This window comes from Ustilaginoidea virens, chromosome 1, assembly GCF_000687475.1.
Source record: "Ustilaginoidea virens chromosome 1, complete sequence".
NCBI classification, from domain to species: Eukaryota; Fungi; Ascomycota; class Sordariomycetes; order Hypocreales; family Clavicipitaceae; genus Ustilaginoidea; species Ustilaginoidea virens.
In genome coordinates this window covers 7021884-7036986 of record NC_057316.1, presented here as the reverse complement: position 1 = coordinate 7036986, position 15103 = coordinate 7021884, and the positions used below count along the sequence as shown (strand labels likewise).

The following is a 15103-nucleotide window of genomic DNA, read 5'->3' as shown; positions in this document are numbered from 1 at the left end:
CAACATAAGCTCTGTTTCAACCTCGACTTGCTCCAACAGACCAGCAGTACCAGGCTCCATGCGTTCGGAGCACAGCCCCCACCGTCGGGATCCCCAGGCCAAATCGCATCAAGTCCCACGCAATCTGCGGACATCACTGATCAAATGCGCCGTCAGGGATCCCAAGCCATTCGGGTGATCACGGACGCTGTGGGGGCTCAGCGTCCGCCATGGCCTTGGCGAAAATGGCCCCGGCGGATTCAAAAATGAAGCGGAATCCTTTTTCTCTCACATTGACCAAGGCTGCCGAAATCCCTCACCTCGAGCCCGCCGTCAAAGCACCATGGTCTGTCTAAACAAGGCCGACAAAGGCACATTCCGCCACCAAAGCTACAATCAGAGCCCTCCCGCCCTGGCCGCTCACGCCACCACTCGCCAGGATTTGAATGGCATCGCCAATCTTCGCCAGTATGTGGCTGCTGGCCAGAAAGCTTCGGGAGGTGCAACGGCCGGCCTAGCTGGACAGACCGTCTCGAGCGAAAAGCTTCGTCGTCAGTTGCCTGGAGATTCTGCCCTTGCAACGACCGGCCTGGAGCGCCTTTGGAGCTGGATTACCTGGATTCTGTCCGTCTTGATCGTCTCGTACCTGTTTTCCCGATTGCGCGCCCCGACGTGCCGGTGTGCCTCCAGTGGAACCCCATCCATTCCTGTCCTCAGTGCCAGGACTCATGAAACCGACCTTCCCCCCAAGCTCGTGAAGCGGTCTTCCTGCGCGACGGGCGGTGTCAACAAGGACGCATACAACACCGGTCTCCACGCAGCAGCCCTCTTCATAATCTGGTTCGTGTCTTCACTGGCGTGTGCCTTTCCCATCGCCGCCGCCAAGTTCCCTGGTCTCCGTATCCCGCGCCGCTTCTTCTTTGCCGTCCGCCACTTTGGCACGGGGGTTCTCATCGCCACGGCACTTGTGCACTTGCTCCCCACGGCATTTGTATCCCTTGGAAACCCGTGCCTGGGTACCTTTTGGACAAAGGACTACGAAGCCATGCCCGGGGCGATTGCCCTGCTGGCCATCTTCCTCGTCACCGTTATTGAAATGGCGTTTCATCCTTCAAGGCATGGCCCTCCCGCGGACATGGTCGCCCGCAGACAGGCGAAGGACCGCACGGGCGTCGAAAGCGCTGATCCCGAGGGCCATTCTCTTGGTGACATGGGTCCTCTACACGGCCTACCCGGCAGCATGGCAAGGGGATTGCCGCAGCTGAACCGCGCTGCTCCCATGGATGAGATTTCCCTACAAGCTCCCGCAGGTGACTCGACTCCTGCCAAGATCTCGGCTGAGAGCGCCCGGCCGACGCTGGAAGAGCCAACTCTGACTCCCAGTCAAAAGAGGGACAAGGAGCGCTTGCAGTGTATCTTGCTGGAGATGGGCATCTTGTTTCACAGCGTGTTTATCGGAATGGCGCTGAGCGTCAGCGTCGGCAACGACTTCATCGTCCTGCTGATTGCCATTGCTTTTCATCGTAAGCCCTTTAAAAGTCCCAAGATCCAAGTCACGCGACGTTTTGAAGCTCACGATTGAGTCAGAAACCTTTGAAGGGCTGGCGCTTGGGTCCAGAATCTCCGTTATAGCATGGGGATCCAGGACGTGGCAGCCTTGGCTGATGGCTTTCGCATACGGGTGCACGTAAGTCGCAAATCAAGTTTGCAAGTTCCCTCCCTGTCATCATGTCATGCTTATGCTTTGCCGCAGAACACCCCTCGGTCAAGCCATCGGCCTCGCGACACATAGCCTCTACAGCCCCGAGTCCGAAATCGGCCTCGTTCTGGTTGGGGTCATGAACGCGGTCTCGGCTGGTCTCCTGACTTTTGCTTCCCTGGTTGAGCTGCTATCAGAGGATTTCCTCAGCGACGAAAGCTGGCGCCGCCTCCGTGGTAGGCGCCGAGTGACGGCCTGTCTGTTGGTGTTTCTGGGGGCATTATGCATGAGTCTTGTGGGCGCATGGGCTTAGGCAGGGAAAACCTGGACGTGACAACAAGCTGCGCACACAAGTGAAAGAAGAAGAAGAAGAGAAGAAACATTCCTTGACTGGTAGAGTTGTGCGTGATTTCCTTTTTTTTTTCTTCTTTTTGCCGGTTACACATGTCAAAACGGGGGTTCAGCCTACGCCCCCGTTTTCGCTTAATCATGCTTTAAACTAACCATGTGAGACAGAACAAGCATCTCTCAAGACCTTTGTGATCCACTCGATTAGGTACACAGGTTCACGACACGGTGTTCCTGTCCACAACATTGCGGGCAAAATGTCCAAACGTCAACCCCTCGGGCATGTCCACCACATCACCGAGATTCGGCTGCGTAAACACGGCCAGCGTGTTCCTCGCAATGGCGCCTCCGCTCACGGCGGCCCTCACCCCCCGCACGTAATGCGGCACAGCCTTGAACCTGCCAGCCGTGATGCGCTCTAGGGTCTCGCCAGTCTGGAAAGCAATGCAGTCCCTGGGAATTCGGACCTGATACGTCTCCCCGGCCCGGGAGAGGATGTAAAGCCCCGCAGACGGATCAGGCGACGCGGGCAGCTCCTCCAGGGGCGGGAGATGGGGATGGGCGCGGCCGCCCTGGGCCGCGGCCGCGGGAAGCCCAGCAGCATTCACCTTTTCCTCGTCGACGAACATGGCCGCCGTCAAGCCGGTGAGGCATCCGTGGTCTTGGTGCTCAGCGCACCAGTCGTCCTCGCTGGTGCCGTCGTTGTGCGCCATGTCCTGCGGGAAATAGTGCAGCAGGCGGGCCTTGGTGGTGGTCGAGGTGCTCACAACGCGCTCCAGGTATCCCCTGGGGTACCCGGCAATCTCCTTCTCGGCGAACCTGTCGCAAGCACGGGCCACGAGGACTGCCACGTCGATGATGAGCCTGCACAGGTCTGTCAAGGCCGGTTTGAAGCCCGGCAGCACGTCCTCCGGGGGCCACACGTTAGGAGACAGGTAATCGGGGAACGTCTCGGGCGAGAACTCGGCAGTGGGCCGGGCACACTCCAGCGCGGGATCGACGTAGAAGGCGCAGTTGGCGTAGTATGAGCCCTTGAACGTGTCCGCTCGGCCGTCGCGGAGGGTTTCCTTGCCCAGCGACCAGCCAATCAGGTACTTGGCCTCTGGGTTTTCAAGTTTGGCTGCCACAGCACCAGTCAGCCCCGGGGGTTTGCTCTGGTCGAAGCAGTGGGCCAGAGCGCATGATCAAACGCTTTTGCCAGTGCTACCTACCTAGCTGCTCGGCGGGGAGGTTGCCGAGGTACGAAGCGTACGACAGCGCCATACGGCGCAGGTGGGCGAACTCGGGGGCCACGTCTTTGACGACGAGGATGCCGAGAGAGTCGGGCCCGAAGGCTTCCTGGAGGGTCTCGAAGGAGATGTTTCCTAGCCGCGCGGGGTAAGCCTTGCGAGTACAAGTCAAGAGTCAAGTCGGCCTAGGACGGCCCAGCAGGCAGCCGTGATCATGTGCGATTTGGCGCGACACAGACGCAACACAGACCGAACACATACCGGACGAGAGGTCCTCGAGGGACACTGTAACTGCTTGCGCCTGCTTTGCCATTCTTGCGCAGCCTGCTTTTAGGGTCTTTTTTATGCCCCCTTTTTTTTTTTTTTTTTTTTTTTTTTTTGCCTCTTGATGTGCAAAAAGTCGATGAGGATTTAGATAGAGCCAAGAAGGGGGAAAGGAAAAAAAGAGAAGGAAGAAAAGAAAAAGCAAGTCGCCTGCCCGTTGAACTTGCATTCAAACGGTGCTGCTATGAAACAGACAGCCCATGAATCTCAGCAAGCCAGCCAGCCACGACAGCGGCCCGCTTACGTAACCGATCCCCCCCCCCTCCCCCTCCTCTCTTCCAACCATGGATGGAGGAGCTCGCCGTTTCCCGACCGCCAAAACCATCCGATGCCAACCGAGCCTGCAGCCCACCCATAACCCCCCGAGCGTATCCGCAATGGTCAAGCCGCTGAGCTTCAAAGGCGACAAGAAGCCGCGGAAGCGCAAGCGCGCCGCGGCAGCCGACAGGGGCGGCGACGACCCCGGCAGCGACGACGACGCCCACGACGACAGCTGGGTGTGCGCCGACGCGGCCGCCGACGTCGTCGGCCCCGTCATGCTCGTCCTGCCGACGGACAAGCCCTCGGCGCTGGCGTGCGACGCCAACGGCAACGTCTTCGCCCTGCCGGTCGAGAACATTGTCGACGGGAACCCCGCGAGCGCCGAGCCCCACGACGTGCGCATGGTCTGGGTCGCCAACAAGGCCGCCGGGACGGACAGCACCCGCTTCAAGGGCCACCACGGCAAGTGCGTCGCGTCGCGTCCGTTGAGGGGGGGGGGGGGAAGAAAAACCCCAGCCGGCCTCCCCCCCCCCCCCCCTCCCCTCTCTTCCTCTGGCGTGGGACTGACTGACTGACTGACTGACTGCTGTTTGCCCCAAAGGTACCTGGCCTGCGACAAGGCGGGCTTGCTGTCGGCGACGTCGGAAGCCGTCTCGCCGGCCGAGTGCTTCGCCGTCGTGGTCGTGGCCGCGGCGGACGGGGCGCCCGGCGGAGGAGGAGGCGCGTTCGGCCTGCAGACGCTGCGGGGCAGCTACGTGGCGGCCAGGACGGCGCGGAAGCCGTCCGCTGCCCCGGCGGAGGTGCGCGGCGACGAGGAGGACGGCGCGGCGGCGAGCGCGGCGCTCAGGATCCGCATGCAGGCGCGCTTCAAGCCGCGGCTGAAGGCGTCGAGGGAGGAAAAGGCGCTGGCGAGGATAAGCCGTCGCGAGCTGGAGGCGGCCGCGGGGCGGAGGCTGGGCGAGGACGAGGTGCGCGTCTTGAAGCGCGCCAGGAGGGAGGGCGACTACCACGAGAAGCTGCTCGACTTCAAGGTCAAGAACCGCCATGACAAGTTTGGTTGACGGCGTTCCTTGGGGGGCTTTTTTTTTTTTTTTGGAGGAACGGGTGCCGCGCCGGAGCCGTTGTCTACTTGTCCTGCGCGTGTCAATTGCAGGCTGCGTGTTCTTTCAAGGGGTGGCTTGGGGACAGCGGCCCCCGCGGAAAAGAAAGACGGAGAGAGCAACCATGTATCAATAGCCGCCTGCAAGCTGTCAGCCCAGACGAGGCAGAAGGGGCAAAAGGCGCCGCTGCGCCAAAACCGTCGCGGCACGGTCGTGTCCCGCTACGTGTCAAAGGAAACATTGAAACAAGGGGGCAGCGGGAAAAAAAGAAACGAGCATCAGCAGAAGAGCCTGTTGCGTGCCACACCTACCCTCTCGCGCGGCGGCTGACAAAACGCTCAATGCCCCGGCCTCCAGGCCTTTACGCTGCCGTCCTCGCCGCCCGTAAACACCAGCTGCGCGTCATCGACGAGACAAAACGACCGCACAAGCTCGCCCCCGTGCCCGCCCGGCAACCCCACGCTGCTGCCCCTGTCCAGCACCCATCGCGGCCCGCGGCCCTCGTTGGCGGCCAGGAAGACCAGCTCGAAATGCTGCCGGCTGTCCCATGTCGTCAGCCAGCCAGTCAGTCAGTCACCCGCCCCTGCTCTCGCTCGTGCCCCTTTTCCAAGCCAAGCGCGGAGCCAGCAAACCACTTACTCTTGCGCTCCGGCGCCGATGACGGCGCCGCTCCCGTCCGTCTTGGCCTTGGCGTCCGCGACGTACTGACACGCCAGGGCGGTGCGCAGGTCCCCCAGGCGCAGGGCGGCGACGTCGCCGCCGCCGCCGCGCCCCTCGGCCATGTCGTACACGGCAAACTGCTCGTCGTGCGAGAGGGCGAGCAGCTCGGTGGGCGAGAGGAAGCCCGCGCGGTGGATCGACGCGTCGTGGTTGAACGTCTGGACCGTCAGCTCGTCCTCGTCGGCGACGCGCGTGTCGTACACGTTGACCAGGCCGTCGGTCGAGCCGCTGAGCAGCACGGCCGGCTGGGACGGGTGGAAGGCCAGCTCGGTGACGTCGTCGCTGTGCAGGTCCTGGTAGTGCGCGCGGGGGCGCGGCGCGGCCCGCACGTCCCACAGCAGCAGGGACGCCGTGTGGTTGCGCAGCTCGGTGCCCAGGGCGACGGTCCGCGTCGACGGGTCGCACGCCATGGCGAGGATGGGCGACGGCGCACCTGGTCAAACGGCAAGCGGGCATGGGGGCGTTAGCGCGCGGCGGGCTTGCTTGCTTTGCTTGCGGCTCGGCGAGGGAGGGAGGAGGGGGGAGCGGCGGAGGGAGAGATGCGAGATTTACCGGCGAGCTGGGCGACGCAGGCGCCTTGCCAGGCGGCTTGTCGGAGGTCCCATACCCGGGCTGTTCCGTCCTCGCCGGCCGTGCACACCAGCGACGTGTCCGCCTCAAAGACTCTCAGGGCCGTGACGTTGCCGTGCTGGGTCGGCCATTGATGCAGCGGGCCGTCGGATAGTCTTGCCGGGCTGAAAAGCGTCAGCTGCTGGTCCGAGGAGAGTGCTGCGAGGCCCGCGGCGGTCTGGTCGACGGCGAGGACGTAGACGTCGTCTGGGCCGGCCAGGCGGTGCTGCGCGACGTTGGACAGGGTGTACATGGTGCGTCTTTCCTTTTCTTCTGATCCTCCGTGTCGGCCGCGAGTCTCCCGACGACGACGCGATCCGGACGACCTGTACCAGGCAGCTGTGCGCCGACGCGCAATTCCTCCGGGTCCAGATGTCGGCCTTTTTGCCGTTGAGCAATCGAGTTCACCCCGCTAGTTGCATAATCCGAACGACCCACCATCACACGGGGCGGTCTGTTAGTTGCATCCCGCGTTGGCATCTATGGTAAACATGTTATTGAGCCTGGTCACATTCTGCTCCGTTTTGTTTACATCAAGACGAGAAACGGTAGAAATAGTACTCTCCTGCCGCCTATGTGGACATCACCAATGATGCAAAAGTTCCATGCCATGCAGTAAAAGCGTCCGTGGGCCGTGTCGCTGCCAGGATATGATAACTTGCGGGAAAGTAGAAAAAAAAGTGCACTAAAAATACCTTGGGTACGTTACATGTGGAGTATGAGATCGGGATAACGGCCAAAAAAACTCCCCCGGAAAGGCTCGAACTTTCAACCTCCTGATTAACAGTCAGACGCGCTAGCCAATTGCGCCACGGAGGACGGGCTTGTGTTGTTTTGTGCACCAGTTAATTCGCTACATGCATGGACATGTCGTTGAAATGCAAACTCTGTCCCGATTTTCCTACCCGCAGGCGTTGCATAGCCAGGTAGTGTGGTTGTAGAAATTGGATAGACCTTGAGGCGAGCTCAGTCATCATCCTACGTGCTAATTTTCTTGGTGAATAACACGTTATGCCGTGGCACCCACCAATAAACCAGCGCGGCGGCTCTACACAGTACGTCCCACCAAGCTCATCGCTTTCCTCCAGTCCAGACCCTGCTACCCTGTGGCCAGGAGCCCTTCTTCCCCCAATGCACCTCGTCAATCATTTCCCCAGAAAGGCAATCAGAAGAAAAGCCTGAGCGCTATTCGAGTACATGAGTACTTCTCGGTAAATAGGCCTCCGGCTGTGGCTCCCCCTCCCAGCTAACCACGCATGCATGTCGTTTAAAATCCAGGCTTGAGTACGGAGTACTTACTGTCAACCAAGAAGACACACGTCTCGCATCAATTCGGGCCACCCATCAGCGCGAAAAAGGTGCCGCTGCAGCAAGGCTCAGGGTGGTCAAGTTGCTTGTCCTAGAATAACTCGACGACGGAACATCCAATCCTCCGTGGCGCAATTGGCTAGCGCGTCTGACTGTTAATCAGGAGGTTGAAAGTTCGAGCCTTTCCGGGGGAGGATAACCCATGTTATGGGAATATTTTTTTGTTCAAACTTCGGTCTGCTTGGGACCGACCTGGGCGCTGAGTTTGCCGCCGGGTCGGGTGCCTGTCCACCTGGCCGCGAAGCCCCACATCCTCTCGCTTCGGCCTCTATTCCCTCTGCGCCGCTTAAACTACCGAAGACGAGAGCTTCGTAGCGCGTTAGGGATATCTCTTTAGGGGCAAGTTAATCTGCAATAGCGGAACTTTGCCTGGAGATTTGCGGAGAAATGGAAAGGCAAGCAAGACAGGGCTGTAGTGTCTCTCCCGGGTTGTTTCTTTCAAACATAGAGAGGAAGTCCATGTTCTTCGTTGCATATACAAAAGGAAGCGGCAGATACACGCGAGCCAATCAGGGCACAGCTCCTTCAGCAAACAAACAACTGTGGAAGAATGATGCCCATCACAGGGTTGAATTGTCTAACCCAATCAAAACAGAGCCCCTGATCCAATGAAAAGGATAAGACATAGTACCTTTGTATTTCAGCTGAAAGGTACCTAGTAAAGATCTGCAGCACATATTCGTAGATGGCTCCCCCCAGACAGCTCCCCAGACAGCTCCACATGCGCCACTGCCAGGCACGCGCATTCCACACCCCCATCTCCATGGATCAATCACAACATCGCAGGTAAATCAAGCCAATCGACCGCATCACAGTCGGCAACGGCGCTGTCGCAGCCTCCATCAAGCATCTCAACCCCTTGCCGGGATGCCCCCCAGGAAGCGGGCAGACGACGCCGCAGACGACGCGACTGGCGAGCCTCGCCCCAAGAGAAGGTCTTTTCGTCAGGCGGCGGCGGCGGCAGCAGCAGCAGCACAAGCAAAAGGCGCCGGAGAAGACGAGGAACCGAAACGGCCCGGCAAAGCCCGCCGGAAGGACGCGAAGCCCGCGCAGACCCAGACACCAGCGACGGCCGCAACACCCCTCACCAGCAAGACGTCGACATGCGCACCGAGGGATGCCGCAAGACGCGTTTCCGAAGATGCCGACGCAGACGCTATCCCTACCACGAACCCCGAGGCGCCCCGGCACCAAGGAGAGTGGTACTGGCTCATGAAAGCCGAGCCAGAGTCGCGCCTCGAGAACGGAGTCGATGTGCGATTCTCCATTGACGACCTGAGGGCCAAGACGAGGCCCGAGGGCTGGGATGGTAAGAATCCGGGTCGTCGTCTACGTCATCTCCCCCGTCTTCTCTGCTAAGCATGGCAGGCATCAGGGCATACGCAGGTATTTCGGCCGCGGCGTCCCATGCTACAACTGCAGTTGCACGGATGATGACCCCCCCCCCTTGCAGCACGAAACCACATGCGCAACATGAATGCCGGCGACAAGGCCTTCTTTTACCACTCCAACTGCAAAGAGCCTGGCATAGTGGGCATCATGGAAATCGTCAAGGAGTTTTCCGAGGATGGTGCGCGTCTCCCGAGCGGAAAGCCTCACCTGCCTCGTCACTGACCCCGTCCGCCGTGTAGCTAGTGCGCGGCGCCCAGGAACACCGTACTACGACCCGTCGTCGACAAAGGAAAACCCGCGCTGGAGCCTTGTCCACGTCGAGTTTCGCAAGAAATTCGCCGTGCCCATCCCTCTCAAGGAACTGCGCGAGCTGGGCAAACCGGGTGGTCCGCTGGAGAATATGCAAATGCTGAAGCAGTCGCGGCTGAGCGTGAGTCGGGTCAGTGGACAGGAGTGGGAGGCCTTGTGCAGGATTGCCGATGAGAAGGCGGCGGAGAGGGGGTTGAAGCACGAGACGGGGTAAGGTGAGTTGGCTCTTTTGCAACGTGATTAAATCAGTTTCTCGGCGGAAGAACAAAAGAGAAATCACTTGCGCCTGCAAGCTGGGTATTTGGCAAGTCAGGTTGGGGTCTGCTCGTGAGGCCGAGGTTGGGCTTCTGGACATTCCCGTCAAGCATTTTTTTTCAACGCCGACATTATCGGCACGACGGTCGACGTGGACACGGTGCCAACGTGATGGACCCCCGAGTCTAGCACGGCTTTTGTAGAAAGCGAGACTCGATCGTCATGATATTTCCCAATGATCTCTCTCCATGACCCCCCCCCCCCATTACCATTGCGACCGCTCCTCGCTCCAGCAGCGTGTCACAACTACGGGGGGAAACGGACTCGCAAGACCTGTCCCACGTCTCAAAAACGGCATTGTCCCTTGGAGCGGCAAGGGGCAAAGTTGTCGGGACTCGCCTCTTACGCATTATCCGCCATGAAACTCGACTTGCGCACATGCGTAACCCGACAACTGTCAGGAACTGCCATGGCAATGCCGATACTTTGGCAATGAGAATCGGGAATTCGTATCGCAATCGAGACTTTGCCCTTTCATGGCTTGCGTCAAGACCCGTTTGTGCGCATTACCCACATGTCTGCCTTTCTTCCTGCATCCATCCGTCCCCTTCGAGGTCGACTGCCACCGCTTCGAAGCACTTCGGCCTAGCAATCTCCTCGTTGCCGAGCTATTCGGCCACATCGCGCCAACTGGTTCCAAGCTTGAAGTCGTCAGCTTTTTTTCCCCCAAATCTCATCTTGCCATTTCCCAGCGAGCAGGTGGGCCCGAACCGGAGCAACCTGGCCGAAACTCTCTTTCGCGTCGGCCGCTTATCCTAGCGTGAGGCATCATGCGTCATGTAGCAGCAGCCTTTGCAGGGTCAGAAAGGTCTCCCTTGGGCCGATTTCTCGGCCCCTGCCCGGGCTTAAAAATGAGGAGAATATGGCCAAAACAATGAGAATAGGGTTATATCATCGTGGTCCGTCCCTCCGACGAATCCCGCAGCCGCTGGCTTACCTTTACCCCTTTCCGCATGGTGCATTGACGCCAAAGGATAGGGAGGGACACACAAAAGGCCGTGCAGTGTCACATTGACTTTTTTTTCCCCCCTCGGGAGCCTGCAATGAGGAGGAGCCGGTCTTGCATGACGGAATCGCGGCAAGGCTCCGACGCCGCAGTTGGCCGTAGTGAAGCAGCGTTCTTTGGCGCGAAGAGATCGGCGATGTGGCAGCTCCTGCTGGAGAGGAAAAGTCGTGGTGACGTTTCACTGGTCTCGATGCTATTTCCCATGGCACAGCCGGCTACGGAACTCGTCATGACTGACGTGATGGATGGGACAAGACGTGACGGGTAATGATAGGCCACGTCGACTGGGGATATATAAATACGTGGGTTGATCGTCGTTTCCCGAGCCAAGGAGGATGGAAGACCGCTGGACGCCCTCACTATGCAACCCTTTGCCTTGTAGAACCTGATAGGAACCTTTGTCTATGAGGAACATGGCTTCAATGGCAGCTCAAGCCCCACGGACAAGCGCGACGTCCTTGACGAAAGCCATCATGTCTTTACCAGCCGTCTCGTCACCAACCACCATCAGAAGTTGCAGCCCCCCAAAACTGACGACGGCAATGCCTCCGGGTTCCGTTGCCAAGGTGGGCCAGCTGGAAACCTTTAGCCTTCCCGAGACCGTCTCTGGGACTCTCTCAGACAGAGCCACGGCAAAAGCCATGATCGACGCTTGGAGACGCGACGGCATCTTCCAGATTGCCACGAGCCCGTCGCAGCAGCGCCTGTACGACCGAGCCACCGCGGCCAGCAGGGCCTTTTTCAAGAGGCCGCCGGCTCAAAAGCGTGCGTGCGTCAACGACTCGAGCTACGCAGGCTACGTCGCTTCGGGGGAGGAGGTCACCGCCGGTGTCGCCGACTACTCGGAAATCTTCACCGTGACCAAGGAGCTCAAGTCGAGCGAATACCGCGTCCGGAACAAGTGGCCGTGTCATGGGCCGTGTCCGTGGCCCGACGACGGCATGCGGGCAGCCATGACGGGATACATGGCCGACTGGGACCGCAGCGGCGGCAAGGTTCTTCAGATGGTTGAGCTGGGTCTCGCAGTGCCTCCTGGGTCGTTGACAAAGTACACGCGAGACGGCTGGCACCACATGCGCGTTCTGAGGTATGTGCTTCAGCAAGGGGGAAAGGGGGGGGGGGGTCCTATCTCTTCTGGCGTTTTCGGCAATGTTCCGCTGCTCTGCTCAAGCTACTCACAGCTTTTTGTCTGCGCGCAGATTCCCGCCCAGACATTGCACAAATGGCAAGGGAAAAGCCGGTCGTGGTATCGGGTCCCACACGGACTATGGCCTGCTAGTGCTCGCTGCGCAGGATGAGGTCGGAGGTGAGCAAAAGGCCCACGCTGCTTGTTCGCTTGGACCGGGTACAATGGTCAAGCAAACTAATTCGTCTTTTTGAACAGGCTTGTTTGTGCGCCCGCCGCGGCGTGGAGAGAGCTTTGCCAACTGGGATGAGAGTTCGGCCGGAATGATGGAAGATGAACCTGGCTGGGTCTACGTCCCGCCTGCACCCGGGGTATTTACAGTATTTCCCGGTGAGTTTTGAGAGTTCCTCTCCACCGTTGTCATCACCCCGGGACTTGAAAGATTCACGCGCATCAAATCCTGATCCCGGCCAAACAAAGGAGACATGATGCAGTACGTGACCAACGGCTTTTTGCGGTCAACGCCCCACAAGGTCGGGCTGAACGCCCGCGAGCGCTTCGCCTTTGCCTATTTCCACGAGCCCAACTTCCGGGCCGTCGTGAGACCGCTCCCCGGGTACGACGCCGGGCAACAGCCCGTCGACGGTGTCCACTACGGAACCCACTTCACCGACATGGCCCTGCGGAACTACCCTCGCCGCCTGTCGACCACGAAGCTGGTCCGCGAGGGACGATACGCAATGCTCAGAGGCGATAGCTTGAGAAGCGACATGGGCGCTGTGGACCCGTTGCGCAACAGCTCGAGGGTTTCTCGGCATTGCGGACAACTGTTGACGGCGGGCTGAGCACTGGCTCGAGACGGCATCGATGCTCGAGGGCCATGTAGGATTCGCAGCCATGCCACGAGGCGTTGCCAGCGGGCTTGCTCGATTCATGCGCTTGCTCGATTCATGGCGCAGACAGAGGAACAGAGGGTGTTTGCCATGGCGGTCATCAGTCACGGCGAGGCGGCGTCCAGTTTTTCGGTGCGGCAGCTGGGGAGTTATGCTGAAGGTCAAGGTGGCAGCGGCCGGCGAGGCTCCTTCATACCAGCTTGCAAAAAGATGTCAAGTAGCTCGCGTGTTGTTCGGGACGACTGAGTTGGGTTCTTTTTCGATGCGGAAACGTCGACCGGATTGCTGGTGTTGAGCAGGCCCTCTGGAGGTAGTTGCCTGTTACGGGAAAGGCCCTCACTGGTAGGTTCCTAGATATAGCGCATACATTATTATGCAGTCATGCATGATATGAACATACATCTTTAGCCTCGGTTAGGCTGCCGACACCTGGTAATTAGCGTGCACGTGCCATCAGTTGCAGCAGACCCATGCACGGTACCTGCCTCCCTAGATTAGGTAGGTATGTACCTAGGTACTGGCCAAGTCAATGGTAGACAGCGTATCCTGACATGATTGATTCTAAGGAGAAAGAAAAAAAAAGCCCATCATTCGGGGTCTGGTACGTGGCAAACTGAGCTTGAGTCTTTTGCGGGTGAATTGTTGAGCTGATGCCTTTGTCTCCTGACAACATGATTGATTGCGCATGGCTGCTGAGGATGGGCCAGTAGCTCGACGCATTGACCACTAAGTAAGGTAGGTCGGCAAGTCGTCGTTATCTTGACACCTGGGGAAACGAAAGCAAGCTGTCTGTCTGTCTGTCTGTCTGTCTGTCTGTCTGGATGCTCTTTCCACATCAACACTAGTCATTTTAGACTCGGCCGTATCAGCAAATCCACAGAAATCAGTCCACAACGTCGTCCGAATCAAGTCGTGGTCGACAGGCATAGCCTGATTTCCGTTGCCAAGGTTGCCCGGTTGTTTGAGCCCGGGCGGCGGCCATTATTCCAACTGGGCAATCGGCCATTTTCCCACGCAGCAGGACCTGTCAAGCGAAGCTCGTGATTGGTGGATACGTTCCAGTTCGGAAAGCTTATCGAGTCAAGAGAAAAAACCTTGTCTCACCGCCCGCCTGCCGCCTGCCTCGTGCCGCCTGCCGCCTGCCGCCTGGAGGCTGCTTTCTTTTCTGCCGCTTCTGTCCGCCCGCGCCCCAATTCAGGGGAGAGTTATGTTGGTTACTTTACCAATTCGTGGTCGGCATGCTTTCCCCATTCGTCTGGTGCTTTCCGCGAGCATGCGTCCAGACGCCCGGCGGCCCCCGAGTGCGGAGTACCGAGTACGTAAAGGATGAATCGCCTGCAGCTACGGAATAGGCAGATGGAGGGGGCTAAACGTACCAGACAGAACTAGACTGACTGCCTGCATTCCCCATTCCCCGCGGGCGGGCCCTTCCTTGTCGCAGCAAGCCTGCCGATCATAAAGCTCCGTGTCAGACATGCAAAGCTTATCATACATCCCCCTTGGCGTGTTGCTTTCTGCATTCTGCATGACGCACGCCGTCTAGTGTTCCTTTTGAGAGGCCAGATCAGACTCGCCGCCCAGTGACATGCTGGACGTGTCGCAGTCGTTGAATGCACCAGACGGTTGGCTAAACGTGCCGACTGGTCCGTTGCGGAGTAGCACTGACGTGAGACCTGCTGGCGGGGGCTCTACAGAAGCAAGCACCAGACCAGACACTGATCAGCTCGCTCTACGGAGTACTCCGTACAGCGGCGCTTGTCCCCAAGCTGTTAGTGCCAAGCCCCTTTTCCACCACCCTGGCTCATGCTGCTGGCTCATGCTGCTGGCTGCGCTGCTGGCCGCGCTGCTGGCGGCTTCACCTCCCTATTGGATTGGATCACCCCCATAAATCAATCCCGAGGTGGGCGCCGGCGCCAGCTCTTGCTCGCCTCCCAGTGCCCACCCAGCCAAGCCAGCACAGCACGGCTTCCATGTCTTGTTCCCGTTCCCTCCATTGTCATCACAACGCCCCGACAAGAAACGTGCAGGTTGGTTTCCATCGCTGCGGCATTGTGTGAGACTGCCACTTGCCATTTACCTACCTGTTGGGAGAGGTTTCCTTGCTATTGTTGTTTCCCCAGTCTTTAGGGTTCCAGCCTTCCAGGTCTAGCTGAACCCGCATTGGGCCCCGCGTTTTCTCCTTTTGCAACGACAATCGAGTTTTTTTTTTTTTTTTTTTTTTTTTTGGCCGCCACCTTGGATTGACGACAGCCTGCGCCGATTTATGCTTTCGTGACAGCCACAGCGTCCGTGTCGAACGAGTCATTTCGTCTGCTTCATAATTCAAGTACGTTCGGGATGTCTTCTCATCTGCCTCTTCTTGTCTTTGAGCTTCATCTTCCCCCTTTCCCCCCCCCCGGCCATGCCTTCTGGGAACATCACCCCA

The 15103-nt window shown here is 59.0% G+C and overlaps 6 protein-coding genes across 6 annotated transcripts; 4 read left to right on the top strand and 2 right to left on the bottom strand.

Annotated features, from left to right (window-relative positions):
• Positions 1–322: 322 nt before the first annotated feature.
• UV8b_01670 (uncharacterized protein) lies at positions 323–2221 on the top strand (the record flags this gene model as incomplete). The annotated part of the gene is made up of 5 exons (XM_043139168.1): positions 323–1502; positions 1567–1666; positions 1733–1914; positions 2033–2079; positions 2195–2221. The coding sequence occupies 5 exons, from the start codon at positions 323–325 to the stop codon at positions 2219–2221; spliced, it is 1536 nt and encodes a 511-aa protein (XP_042995102.1).
• Positions 2222–2244: 23 nt separating this feature from the next.
• Positions 2245–3568, bottom strand: UV8b_01669 (uncharacterized protein; the record flags this gene model as incomplete). Its single annotated transcript, XM_043139167.1, has 3 exons — positions 2245–3146; positions 3238–3390; positions 3517–3568. 3 exons carry the CDS (start codon positions 3566–3568, stop codon positions 2245–2247), a joined length of 1107 nt encoding a protein of 368 aa, XP_042995101.1.
• A 388-nt stretch (positions 3569–3956) lies between these two features.
• On the top strand, positions 3957–4901 carry UV8b_01668 (uncharacterized protein; the record flags this gene model as incomplete). The annotated part of the gene is made up of 2 exons (XM_043139166.1): positions 3957–4306; positions 4442–4901. 2 exons carry the CDS (start codon positions 3957–3959, stop codon positions 4899–4901), a joined length of 810 nt encoding a protein of 269 aa, XP_042995100.1.
• A 377-nt stretch (positions 4902–5278) lies between these two features.
• UV8b_01667 (uncharacterized protein) lies at positions 5279–6522 on the bottom strand (the record flags this gene model as incomplete). The annotated part of the gene is made up of 3 exons (XM_043139165.1): positions 5279–5480; positions 5580–6093; positions 6213–6522. The coding sequence occupies 3 exons, from the start codon at positions 6520–6522 to the stop codon at positions 5279–5281; spliced, it is 1026 nt and encodes a 341-aa protein (XP_042995099.1).
• A 1982-nt stretch (positions 6523–8504) lies between these two features.
• Positions 8505–9552, top strand: UV8b_01666 (uncharacterized protein; the record flags this gene model as incomplete). Its single annotated transcript, XM_043139164.1, has 4 exons — positions 8505–8946; positions 9006–9023; positions 9091–9207; positions 9269–9552. 4 exons carry the CDS (start codon positions 8505–8507, stop codon positions 9550–9552), a joined length of 861 nt encoding a protein of 286 aa, XP_042995098.1.
• Positions 9553–11201: 1649 nt separating this feature from the next.
• Positions 11202–12630, top strand: UV8b_01665 (uncharacterized protein; the record flags this gene model as incomplete). The annotated part of the gene is made up of 4 exons (XM_043139163.1): positions 11202–11746; positions 11859–11965; positions 12044–12175; positions 12266–12630. The coding sequence occupies 4 exons, from the start codon at positions 11202–11204 to the stop codon at positions 12628–12630; spliced, it is 1149 nt and encodes a 382-aa protein (XP_042995097.1).
• Positions 12631–15103: the final 2473 nt, after the last annotated feature.